This window comes from Coregonus lavaretus (assembly GCF_964263955.1).
Source record: "Coregonus lavaretus genome assembly, chromosome: 25".
NCBI lineage: Eukaryota > Metazoa > Chordata > Actinopteri > Salmoniformes > Salmonidae > Coregonus > Coregonus lavaretus.
This window is the reverse complement of record NC_140012.1, coordinates 3674462-3688466: the sequence shown is the minus strand read 5'-3', so window position 1 is coordinate 3688466 and position 14005 is coordinate 3674462. Positions and strand designations below refer to the sequence as shown.

General features: G+C 40.3%; 1 protein-coding gene across 1 annotated transcript; it reads left to right on the top strand.

The window, feature by feature from the left end:
- Window positions 1-6266: 6266 nt before the first annotated feature.
- On the top strand, window positions 6267-12375 carry LOC311101093 (synaptotagmin-2-like; the record flags this gene model as incomplete). Its single annotated transcript, XM_084142149.1, has 8 exons — window positions 6267-6456; window positions 8906-9084; window positions 9205-9303; window positions 10491-10658; window positions 11203-11370; window positions 11538-11655; window positions 11923-12056; window positions 12166-12375. 8 exons carry the CDS (start codon window positions 6267-6269, stop codon window positions 12373-12375), a joined length of 1266 nt encoding a protein of 421 aa, XP_083998275.1.
- Window positions 12376-14005: the final 1630 nt, after the last annotated feature.

Genomic DNA, 14005 nt, shown 5'->3' with positions numbered 1-14005 from the left:
TACTTAAGTACTTTACACCACTGCTCAGATAGTGCCCTCTCCTTGCACTTCTCATAGTTATTTTCATGTGTTTAGTAGTTTGACTGGCACTGGCTATTTTCTCCTCTGTATTCCTGCATGTTATGATAAACATGTGATCTGTTGGTTACTGACCTGTTTTATCCAATTAGTATTTGTTTTATTTATCTATACTGAACAAAAAAAAATAAACGCAACATGTAAAGTGTTGGTCCCATGTTTCATGAGCTGAAATAAAACATCCCAGAAATGTTCAGTATAGCTTACTTGTTTACATCCCTGTTAGTGAGCATTTTTCCTTTGCCAAGATAATCCATCCACCTGACAGGTGTGGCATATCAAGAAGCTGATTAAACAGCATTATCATTACCAAAACCTTGTGCTGGGGACAATAAAAGACCACTCTAAAACGTGCAGTATTGTCACACAACATAATGCCACAGATGTCTCAAGTTTTGAGGGAGTGTGCAATTGGCATGCTGACTGCAGGAATGTCCACCAGAGCTGTTGCCAGAGAATTGAATGTTCATTTCTCTACCATAAGCTGCTTCCAACATCATTTTAGAGAATTTGGCAGTAAGTCCAACCGGCCTCACAACCGCAGACCACGTGTAACCATGCCAGCCCAGGACCTCCATATCTGGCTTCTTTACCTGCAGGATAGTCTGAGACCAGCCACCTGGACATCTGATGAAACTGTGGGTTTGCACAACCAAAGAATTTCGGCACAAACTGTCAGAAGCCATCTCAGGGAAGCTAATCTCCATGCTCGTCGACCTCACCAGGATCTTGACCTGACTGCAGTTCGGCGTTGTAATCGACTTCAGTGGGCAAATGCTCACCTTCGATGGCCACTAGCATGCTGGAAAAGTGTGCTCTTCACAGATTAATCCCGGTTTCAACTGAACCGGGTAGATGCTAGACAGCGTGTATGTTTTCGTGTGGGCGAGCGGTTTGCTGAAGTCAACGTCGTGAACAGAGTGCCCCATGGTGGCAGTGGGGTTATGGTATGGGCAGGCATAAGCTACGGACAACGGACACAATTGTATTTTATCGATGGCAATTTGAATGCACAGAGATACCATGATGAGATCCTGAGGCCCATTGTTGTGCCATTCATCCGCCGCCAACACCTCATGTTTCAGCATGATAATGCACGGCCCCGTGTCGCAAGGATCTGTACACAATTCCTGGAAGCTGAAAATGTCTCAATTCTTCCATGGCCTGTATACTCACCAGACATGTCACCCATTAAGCATGTTTGGGATGCTCTGGATTGACGTGTATGCCAGCGTGTTCCAGTTCCCGCCAATATCCAGCAACTTCGCACAGCCACTGAAGAGGAGTGGGACAACATTCCACAGGCCACAATCAACAGCCTGATCAACTCTATGCGAAGGAGAAGTGTCGCATTGCATGAGCCAAATGGTGGTCACACCAGATACTGACTTGTTTTCTGATCCACGTCCGTACCTTTTCTTTAGGGTATCTGTGACCAACAGATGCATATCAGTATTCCCAGTCGTGAAATCCATAGTTTAGGGCCTAATGAATGAATTTAAATTGACTGATTTCCTTATATGAACTGTAACTCAGTAAAATCTTTTAAATTGTTGCATGTTGCGTTTATATTTTTGTTCAGTGTATATGCATGCATATCAAACAGGAATATACATTAAATTAAATGACTACACCATTGTAATATTATGAATGTCTTTCTCTCTCCTTGCAGGATATTAGACAGATGAACTGCAGCCCCCAGATGCCCAAGCTTCAAAACCATGGGGAGACGTCAACACTTATTAACCCTTTTTTGGGGTTTTCCTGTATCTGTGCATGAATCCTTAGAACACAGTAGTTTCAAGTTTTATTAGTCGTATCTACAGGATACATATGGTCCAATGAAATGCTCACTTGCAGATTTTTCTCGACAATGCAACAATAAAAAATAATAAAATATTAGAATAGGAACATAAAGTAAATGGCTCAGGAGAATAAACCTTTTAGCATCCCCAAGTGAGGGACATCAATTAGATTAACATTCAAAAGCTTGTTCAGTACGAGGGCAAATATTGTCATGACAGCCACAGGTTTTTTATACACAGTTCATGCAGGTTTCTGTTCCATCCTTTCACTAACACCTCATTCAACTAACTGTGGTCTAAATTGTAGACGATGAATAGTTGAACATGGTGTTTGCTGGGCAGGAATAAAAACATGCACACGGTGCAGTACCCTGGGGCAGAAATCACCCACGTCTTTATTTTAGAATGAGCTTCATATGTTACAATGAGCTGACAATTCTGCATGATAGAGAATAACGTGTGGATCTACTTCTAACGTAGTGACGTTGCACACTGCTGAATAAACTCCTGACTAAACTCCTGGGATACAGTGATTTTCCTGGTGGATGGGAGGTTCCCAAGTTCTTTACATCTGTCTGGGTGATGGGGTGGGATGTGCTTCAACTTTCGGAGAACAGAGCAAAAACATAAGGCCAAGGGAGGATCAATTTACCTCACTGCTCAAATTTCAGTGCCGGTTCAAGTTGCTTAGAACCACAACTGCATTTGTTAATTGTTTTGTAAACAGTTTTGCATATTCATAGGGTTGATCAAGTTGTCACCAATTTACTTTTAATGGATAATTTCATTATTCAAAACGTTCTCTTTATATGCAATGGTGAAACACAAGGGGAGGGGAAAGTGACAAGAAGAAAGTTAGCTAACGTTAGGCAAACAGTATGTATTGACTGACCATGTCAGAATGCAGAAATAACTAGCAAGCCTAGATCGAACAGAACACAGCTAGCTGCATTTCCTACATTTTTTTATCAGATGTTTTTAAAATGTCTTGCCTCCAAACCAGTCAGGCACATCTATTTTGTCCTGCCAAGCCAATGCCATGGAGTTAAATGAATGCATGAGTAGCCATCTGTCCCTGAAACATGTTTTTTCCCCAAAAAGGTTTTTGCAATTTGTTACATTTGTCATTAGCTGGCTAGCAAGTTCACCAATTCATAATTACAAACTGTCCGGGTCTTCACAATTGACACTGCTGATTTTATGATTTGTTTGTTTAGTTGTTCATCCCTAAAGAGCTGATAACCAGGACGAGATCGTCTGCTAGCTAGCCATCATGTCCGACGAGCTAACTTAGCTTGGCTAGTGGGCTGATAAACAGCAGTGACTCAACATTTGAAATCAACATTTATATGAAAGTCATTTGTTGAACATTTTAACACAATTTGGTGAATAAATAAACATAATACTTGTATTTTACAAAGTTATTCCTTATTCCTCTGGAACATTTTCTCCCAACCGTGTCCGCCATTAATACAGACGTTTTTGGAATTTCCTCTGTGTCGCAGCAGAAACATCATTAACTACAATGACTACAATGACTATAATCCATTGCACCTGTTCTTCCCGGCTTGGACAGAGACAGATAGTCTACACACAGGCCTACACACAGATGCATGAGAAAGGAATGTAGGCTACACAACACAACGAGAAGGGGGATAGTTCGTGAGGTAGGTCTACCCGCTTGATTGTTTTAGTAGTTTCTAATAAGCAGTCTTGAAAGTATGCCTTAAGTACTTTGAAGAACTAGTAAAATGATCTTGTCAGACAACTCTGAAGCATACTTAGGCAACTACTAGCTCAAAGACAGTACTTATTATTTCGTCATCATTTCCTATTTTTTTATTAATGTCTACCAATGTGGAGGAGACAATGGTATGTTTTCAATGTTTTAGCAATTTAATGTTCAATAGTTTTTGCCATTGGAATTGCAATTAAAAAGCTCTAAAATCATTTAAATGTAATTATTTCATAATGCATTTAAATATTTATTTTATGATCGAAACCGAAATCGAAAACCGTGATTATTTTTTTATAACCAAACCAACCTCAAAAAGCACTAATTGCTCAGCACTACTGCACCCACAGTGAAGCAGATGAAGTTGGGAATATTTAATTATTTCTACAATATTTATTTATACTACTACTACTACTACACTACTACTACCATTCATACTTATGGATCATACAAATCCAATTATTTATTTTGAGTCAAACGTTTCCATTTCAGTTTTTTTCATGGGTGCTCCAATATTGCAGATTCGGAGAGAGGGAGAAAAATAAGCATGTGTAGGGTTTCTTATCTTGACGTAGCCACATGCCATGTCTTGAGATTATCACTCAGATTCCTTTAAATTAGTGTGTATTCTGTACTGTAAAATGGCAACCCAAGGGATGAACAGGATGGACTATCCACTCAATGAAAGCAGTCCCCAGATAGATGATTGGCTGAGAAGAAAGCTGTCCTGGGGATTAGTGGAGAGAGATAAGGGATGCACTTCAATCTCCGCTTTGATGGAGAAACAAAATCACCATTCCAACACTACTTCAATCTAATGATCGAACGGTCACTTTTCTACTCCCACGGCGAGAACCACAAACTGATCAACGTGTTCGATTTCCCTACAAAGTGAGGAAATTGAAATAAAAGGCCACCGTCGCCCTTATGGTTTTCCAATTCAAACCGAGAGATAGAGCAACAGATGTGTTGTTGACATACTCATATAGAGAGGGTGGGGAGAGAGAGATTAATGTCAAGCACTGCTTTAGTAATTTGACAGTGCTTTAGCTTAGAGGGGGGTGGGGGGGGGGGGGGGCATAATAGTAATTGGAATCTAGATGAAGGAAGGAACGATGGTTGTGTGAGGGTTCCCAAGGGCCAGGGGGAATTTTGACACAAAAGTGGTTTATTCCAAATTGTTGATTGCAAAGACAGAGGGGAAAATATTACCAGGTAAGCCCAATGCTATTTCATTCCATAGTCATCATCTGAATTATTTTATAGCTTACTGTTTGCAGTGTTAATACCAACAACATTAGTGCACTAACTTGAAGAAGTTTCTTTGTACACAAAAATCTGTGAATAATGGAAATGTTACTGGAGATGCTAAACCGAAAAACCAAAAAAGTAACTGTTTCTTGTGGGATGGAAAGGCTGGACATTCACATTGAAAGTCATTGTTAACAGTTGCATTGATGAGAATGGCATTTGTTAGCGATAAGCTGTGATGTTATCAGAGATATTCATCAGGAGGTTTGTGTTATCTACACATATATTTATCTTCCTTATGTAAAAAAAAATTGAATATCAAATTATGCTTTTGAGGTTTTACATCAATAGTGTTTTTTCAATAATTCATGATTTGTTTATCTTTTCAACATATACGCTATGTCACAGCTAGAATGTGTGAGGTGCCAAGCAGATATGTCAAAACAAATGTCATTAAACCTGAAAATATGTCTTACACATGCATTCAGTTCATCACCTATTTTCATACTCTTCATACTCTCTCTGCAAATCATTTTATGTTTAGGTTTACTATGCTTCATGAAGCGATCACCTTTAGCTGTACAGCTGTACAATCTTAAGATCTTTTTTTATCTTCCTCAAATGTCTATTATAATATATTTTCATGGGGAAGTGCTAGCTCGATGCATCTATTGCATTTTAAAGATTGACTGAAAATAGGCAACAATGTAAGGCAGGAGGACGGACAAGCCAATGAAATGTTAAGTAAAGCTTATGATTGAGCTTTCCCTTCACAGTACATTTCACTGGACATTATCCTCTGAAATTACTAGACGTAGAGCTATTAATCCTGAAAGCAGCACCAGCTATGAGAGAGAGGGTGGGAGATGCTGGGAGAGGGTCTTGGGTGGGCGGGGAATGCGAGGGGGTAAACCACCTCTTACATAAGCTTCAGAGGTCTGGGTCTGAGATTTTGGATTAATATTGTAGTATTTACCTGTCAGCAGAGAGAGATGAATAGATAAATGGGGAAAAAGAGAGAAAGAAAGAGGAGGGAGTGAGAGGGGGGAAACATGGTGGGTTATGGGGAGGGGTGCGATGAGAGAATGAGAGTCACAGAGGGATTAGGGTCAGCCATGTTGAGCATCTGGTTTAGAGTTGTCCGGTGCTGTATGAAGGAGGTGACGCTCACCCATACATATGGATTATACATACAGTGAGTGTGTATGTATAGCCTACTTAAATTGCTAAATGGCGTATTATTATTTATTATTATTAAATTCACACACTGCAACTAGAAGGGTGAATGTTATAAACTATCCATACAATTATATAAATATGACACAACAAATTATATTTTGATTGGGGCCAACTAATCCTATGCCTCCTTGCCCTGTTCCTGCTATTTGTCAGCTGAGATGAGGATGGCCAGTTTGCGGTTCCGGGCCCGTCGGGCTACGCAGCCGGCAGAACATAAACAGGAACATGAGAAAGGGACAGAACAAGCAGAGGAGCCAGCTACCCACATCCCTCCAGCACACCACCCCGGCCACCACAACTATGACCACATGAAGAATAAGTTCATGAACGAGATTGGCCATCTGCCAAGTAAGTAGTTCCTGGCATGTAGAAGGAATTGGGCAAGACTGGGGACTACCAGATGCTGTTTTCCAAAATGTTATGTAATCTCTGAAACTATCGTGTAAGGTTGAAATCAGATTCAGAGTGTTTAATAGTCACATGTTTCCTGATCCGGATGCATCAATTTAATAGTTGCATGTACTTTTGACGCCAGTGTTTTTTGGGTGGAGGGACTGAGTGAGAATTGGTGACAAAAATAGAACGAGAGTTATGGGACCATACATATAACCATGACAGATGTTAGAGCTATGTAATGGAACACTATTTTTTATGGGATTTCACCATTATAATGTGTAGGTGTTACACAGGGTATATCATGTCACTTCATAATCTCCCTTCATCTCCATTTTGTCATTCCTCTTGTCTCACAGGACTTATTCAAATGAGTAAGACTCATGTGCATTTACTGTGAATATATCTACAGCTGCGGTCAAATATACAGTGCCTTCAGAAAGTATTCATACCCCTTGACATATTCCACATTTGTTGTGTTACAGCCTGAACTCAAAATGGATTAAATCATTTTTTTTTCTCTCACCCAACTAATGACAAAGTAAAAACATGTTTTTAGAAATGTTTGCAAATGTATTGAAAATGAAATACAGAAATATCTCAATACATGTCAGAATCACTTTTGGAGCGATTACAGCTGTGAGTCTTTCTGGGTAAGTCTCTAAGAGCTTTGCACACCACACCTGGATTGTACAATATTTGCCCATTATTCTTTTCAGAATTCTTCAAGCTCTGTCAAATTGGTTGTTGATCATTGCTAGACAACCATTTTCAAGTCTTGCCATAGCTTTTCAAGACGATTTAAGTGAAAACTGTAACTTGGCCACTCAGGAACATTCACTGTCTTCTTGGTAAGAAACTCCAGTGTAGATTTGGCCAGTAATGTGTTGTATTGGATTTGCCCCAAACATAATACTTTGTATTCAGGACAAAAAGTTAATTAATTTAGTGCTTTGTTGAGAGGAGTAGGCAGGAGGCAGTCGCAGATTTAGAACTACTGAATTTATTAAAGCACCATAGCTTAAAGCGGGACGAAACCCACAGTGCAAAATAGAAAGTACTCAGGAAAATGTAAGCACCATGTACAACGTCCGACAAAGACAAATGACAGAGGGAGTATATATACAGTGATAGAGTGGGGATTGGAACCAGGTGTGTGTAATGATGACGAGACAAGTCCGGGGTTGATGAGTGAAGGGCGTTTGCCAGCAGCAGGTTCGGCAGCAGCTAGAAGGCCGACGACGCCCAACGCCTGAGCTGGACAGGAGGGGGTGCCAAAGCGAAGGCTGGTGTGACAGAGACACCATCCAGAGTGTAGTTAATAACTTCACCATGCACAAAGAGATATTCAGTGTCTGCGTTTCTTATTTTGACCAATCTACCAATAGGTGCCGTTCTTTGCGAGGCATTGGAAAACCTCCCTTGTTGAATCTGTTTTTGAAATTCACTGCTCGACTGAGGGACCTTACAGATAATTGTATGTGTGGGGTAGAGAGATGAGGTAGTCAGTCAAAAACCATGTTAAACACCATTATTGCACACAGAGTGAGTCCTTGCAACATATTATGTGACTTGTTAAGCACATTTTTACTCCTATACTCTAGGCTTGCCATAGGTTGTGCACTTATTGACTCAAGACATTTCAGCATTTCATTTTGGATTAATTTGTAAACATTTCAAAAAACATAATTCCACTTTGACATTATGGGTATTGTGTGTAGGCCTGTGATCAAAAATCTCAATTCAATCCATCTTAAATTCAGGCTGTAACACAACAAAATGTGAAAACTTTCTGAAGGCACTGTTTTGGCACCCTTGCACTTTACAATGGAGTGCAATGGAGCAGAATGTTCTGTTTTTCTTTTTAAAACACGTTGAATGGCTATTTTGATCCTGAAGGCACCTGCAATTTACCACAGGTGAAATAAATTACACAGTTAACAAGAATTATTTGCCTCACATAAAAGTGAAAAATCTCAATTTCAGTTTAGATGTTGGTCCTGTGCAGTTGTAAATCAAACAAATACACATGTGAACATCAAAGGTTTTATTCAATTTCAACTTATTTTAGAAGAAATAGTGAATCGTGCAAGGGTGCCAATATATTTGACTGCAACTGTACTGGTAGATTTATCGCCCCCTAGCCTCCCTTCTCCTGTGTACATTGTGACATAACAACCCCATCAAAGTCTAGCAATTATGTCTGTCATCGTTTTCCTTTAAGATTAGTTTTTCGCCGTCATTAAGAAACCTTATTCAGATGTGATACACACTTATAGATGGTTTAAAACTTGTCCTGGTATATTTTCTGCCTCCCTCACTGTTTCAAGTATCTTTGTACAGTTTCTCATATGTTAAGTATGTCTTTAGATGTTAATTGTGTTGTTACCTCTTTCTTTTTTAGTCCCTATGTGGGCAGTTGGGGCCATCGTCGTAGTGGTGTTGGTGTTAGTGGGATGCTGCACTTTCTGCCTCTTCAAAAAATGCTTTGGAAAAAAGAAAAAAACGAAGAAAGTGAGGGAGAGGAAGGCTGGCCGTCGGAGGAAGGCAGACGACGAAGGGGGAGGAGAGGGTGGCGATAAGGTAAGATAGACAAAAGGGAAAGATATGAAGAGATTAGATGCACATATTTCCCATGAATATGACGAATATAGGAAGTGCCATGCAGTATCACTCAAAAACAGAAAATATGTGTCTGCGCAGGAAGAGAAAGGTAAGAAAGAAGGGGAAGGAGTGGAGAAGGAACAGGAGAAGCTGGGAAAGCTGGAGTTCTCCTTGGACTACAACTTCACAGATGCCCAGGTAAGTGCTGTCTTTTTGTTGTGTGGTACAATACTTTGTCAAAAGAGGCCCCTCTGGCACAAAATGTAATACTGCATGACTAGGGCCCTGTGTTTTGCAAAATCATGTCACATGACCTGGATTTGAACCATTATTTAAAGCTTTTTCATCAAACTGTCCTCTTTTCTTTTCATGTCAGATGGTCCAGGACCATCCTCAGACAATTGCTTTCATTTTTGGTGTAATTCTAATTTCTGGATAAGGCGGGATAAAATCGTGCCGTTTCACATGACTGCGCAAAACACAGTGCCTCATGTATGACAACACAGTACATGTAAGAGCAACTTACAATCAGTACATACACTTAGTGATTAAGGCGGCAGGTAGCTTAGTGGGTAAGAGCGTTGTGCCAGTAACCGAAAGGTCGCTGGTTTTAATCCCCGAGCCGACTAGGTGAAAAATCTGTCGATGTGCCCTTGAGCAAGGCACTTAACCCTAATTGCTCCTGTAAGTCGCTCTGGATAAGAGCGTCTGCTAAATGACTAAAATGTAAAATGTAAATGTACTGGTGTGAGTGACAATATTAGCTATATACAGGTATCTGCCAAAATAAAGGAAACACCAACATAAAGTGTCTTAATAGGGTGTTGGGCCACCACGAGCCAGAACAGCTTCAATGCACCTTGTCATAGATTCTACAAGTGCCTGGAACTCTATTGGAGGGATGCGACACCATTCTTCCATGAGAAATTACATAATTTGATGTTTTGTTGATGGTGGTGGTGGAAAACGCTGTCTCAGGCGCTGCTCCAGAATCTCCCATAAGTGTTCAATTGGGTTGACATCTGGTGACTGAGACGGCCATGCTCATCAAACCATTCAGTGACCACTCGTGCCCTGTTGATGGGGGCATTGTCATCCTATGGAGGCATAGCCATGGTAGCCAAAATAATGGCCAAAATAATTGCTTAATTAACTCAGGAACCACACCTGTGTGGAAGAACCTGCTTTCAATACATTTTTTATCCCTCATTTACTGAAGTGTTTCCATCATTTTGGCAGTTACCTGTACATTCAATAATGTGTGTGACGTTAATATCAACCATGTCTGAAACTGAGACTTTCTGGGAGAAATGTCTTGAACATCTGGGTGATTTATTATTGAACTGATGATCCTGATTCCTCTTCTTGGTCTTCTCTCTCCGAAGCTCATAGTGGGTATCCTCCAGGCTCAGGATCTGGCTGCCATGGATATGGGGGGTACCTCGGACCCCTATGTCAAAGTCTACCTGCTCCCAGACAAAAAGAAGAAGCATGAAACTAAGGTCCAGCGCAAGAATCTGTGCCCGGTTTTCAACGAGACCTTCATATTCAAGGTTTACGTCATGATTGACCTTGTGGCTTTGTTATTTTGTTTGTCTTATATGTCTGTGTCTGTTTTTTTTTCTGTCTCTGTAGCAGCTTGTGTTGGTGTTCCAGGTTGTTGATGATGTATCACTTGTTGGTCTCTGAGTTCACGTGGGCAGAAGTCAAGCCCATGTCCGTGCTTCCCTCCGTAGTTTGTCTCTCGTTCTCTGATTGCCGTCCTTCAAGGTATCCCCGAACAACTTTAAAAATGCAGAATTAAGAATGCATTTTTACTTGTCACCAGTCAATATATGTTTTTGTTTGTTCGCTTTGTTTTTCTGGATTTGTAAGTTATGTTTATATGTTGGCATGATAAGTTTTACATAGAACTGTTTTTGATCAATTCCGACAAACCACCTGTCATTGATCTACCAATTAAGAACCGCACTAACCAATGTTGGTTTTTAATAACTCTAACCTAGAGCAAACAACGTATTACATAAATCTCTCTGTCGAGGAGCACCAGTCAGCCAGACATGCACTTGTGACTAATGCCTCTGCCTCTCCTCCAATATCCCGTACACAGAGTTGGGAGGGAAGATCCTGGTGTTGCAGGTCTTCGACTTTGACCGTTTCTCCAAGCATGATGTGATTGGGGAGATAAAGATCCCCATGAACAGTGTGGATCTGGGACAACCAATGCAATGTTGGAGGGACCTGGAGAACAGTGAAAAAGAAGAGGTATGATGTACTGTGGTATTACTATCTCTTTGGTCATCCGTCCAGTCACCCCCCTTCGCATGGTGGATAGATCACATCACAACATGATATAATATTTCCTAATGTCTTATTTGATCAGTTTCTGGCTGGTGGTTTAACACCATGTTGTTGTTATGTGCGTCTCTCAGGCAGAGAAACTGGGTGATGTCTGCATTTCTTTACGCTATGTACCCACTGCTGGCAAACTTACTATCAACATCATGGAGGCCAAGAACCTAAAGAAGATGGATGTTGGTGGCTTATCAGGTGATTCTAAATCTAGCAACAAATAGGTGTCTTTTCTCATACTTCCTCTGAAGTTGTGCTGCCTCTCGCAAACATATCAGCAACATATCAGCAACGTTTTCAGTTTACATGATTACAGATTCCTCCATTGCAGAGATTTTATGTGTTTTAAAATCGCTCCTCATGCATCTGCCAGCTGTCCTGCATGCACCTTTGTCTGATCAAGGTCTACCAAAAAACGTTGACTAATTAATTGGCTTATGCCCTTCTTTTTCATCCTTCCCTCAGATCCATTTGTGAAGATTGTTCTGCAGCACAATGGGAAACGAATCAAGAAGAAAAAGACAACTGTCAAGAAGAACACACTCAATCCTTACTTCAATGAGAGCTTCAGCTTTGAGATTCCCTTCGAGCAGATCCAGGTATTACATTTTTGCTTCATCAATCTACATTTAGAGTACCCAGTCAGTATTCTGAAAGTATAGTAGCTTATTAAAGTGTTGTAATGTATCTTCTGTGTTTCTTATTCAGAAAGTGCAGGTCGTCATAACAGTGTATGACTATGACAAGCTTGGGAGTAACGACGCAATCGGCAAGACCTTCATGGGTTACGGTGCCACAGGAGTTGGTCTTAAACATTGGTCGGAAATGTTGGCTAATCCCAGACGTCCAGTTGCCCAGTGGCATGTCCTCTGCCCAGAGGAGGAAGTGGATGCAGCTCTGAAGGTCCCACCTCGTTAATGATTTCCTTAATATCCTTGGATCATTCAAAATGTTTTGGTATGTCTTTCAGTATTGTTAAGACCTCTTGGTTTGCTTGCCTCTTTTCTGTCATCTCTTTTTGTCATTCTTTTTTTGTTAAGTGTGTGTGTGCGCACATCGCAGCGTGCATACATGCATACATGAGCGCTCATGTTTTTGTGTGTCTGATTCCGTTTGATGTTTTTAAATGACCTCCATTTGTTTCAATGTTTATTTAGTTGTTTTATAAAACGTCACTCTTTTGGTTTCTAAATGTAGATATATGTAGAAAATATTTATCTGTAAAATGTGTGCCCTTGTTATAAGGCCTTATAGGCTACAGGCAATCAGATTAAGGAATTCAATTGGTTTTTGACTCATTGACAAGCTTGCATTTCACACAAATAGACTACTTCTGATTTTGTGAACTGCATGTCTGTTAGTGGCAGTGGTTATAAGTAATTAGTGGCAGTGGTTATAGTCAGAATTAGCGTTGCAATATGTTTTGCTTGTTGGTCGTAAGGTACCGCAACCATTTGCGTTAGTAAAGCATTTAAATGCAGTGTGAGGATATGTCAATGTGCTAAATAATGCTCACAATTTTGCCTAGTCATAGAAATAATTTTGTTCAGTGACTTCAGTTATACAAAATAAATGATCATTATAAAAATGGTGGGGTTTTGTCTCATGCATCTGATCTACACCATGAAAAATGTTGCAACCATAAACAGAGATGGTATTTTCCTCACATGCAGTTACACAAGAAGGACACAAAGGGCTCTACTCTTCATCACAGAGAAAGTGTTGCTTAGCAACACATCACAAACTAGACCCTGAACAAGCCTGGCTTGAGAGTGCCCTGACAAGAAAGGTGATTTTCATTTATTCAAATGTCATGCCACTGGCTAATTTCAGAAGCATCAAATTCAAATTAACTGTATTTGACTTGTGTTTCCTTTCCACAATTCATCATGATGAAAATGATCTCTCTTCTCTCATGAGTTTGCATGCATGGTAACAACAACATTCCCAGTGAAGTCAAACCACAGTGAGGATCAGTTAGTGTCTTGATAGCCTGAAAACCCGATGTTGAATTTCATTGAATTCTACATAGGGCATAAATGAGAGTTTGGATGAGGAAAGTTTCCTCTCACGGTCTTTACAAGCCAAAATGTTGAATAAAATGATATTTCAACGGACTTTAACGGTTGTCTGTGCGGTTGGTCCTTTTGCAGTTAGGAATTTGAGACTATATATCAACAGGAAAGTATAATTAAATAAACTTTTCAAAGCGCTGGTAATGCATTCAGATTTCTATCACCTGAAGCATGCGCACAAGATGAAACTTGACGAGCTCGTGCACGTGTTTCCATGGTTCTGCGCATGCTTCAGGTGATAGAAATCTGAACGCACTACCAGCGCTTTGAAAAGTTGATTTAATTATACTTTCCTGTGGATATACAGTATTGTCTCCCATTTCTACCTGCAAAAACACCAACCGCACAGATAATTGTCAGGCACGGTGGCGCGTGTCTGTAATTCAAGCGTCTGTGAGACTTAGGCTGAAGGTCATTTTATTCAACATTCTGGTTTGTAGAGGTCGTGAGAGGAAACTTTCCTGATCCAAACG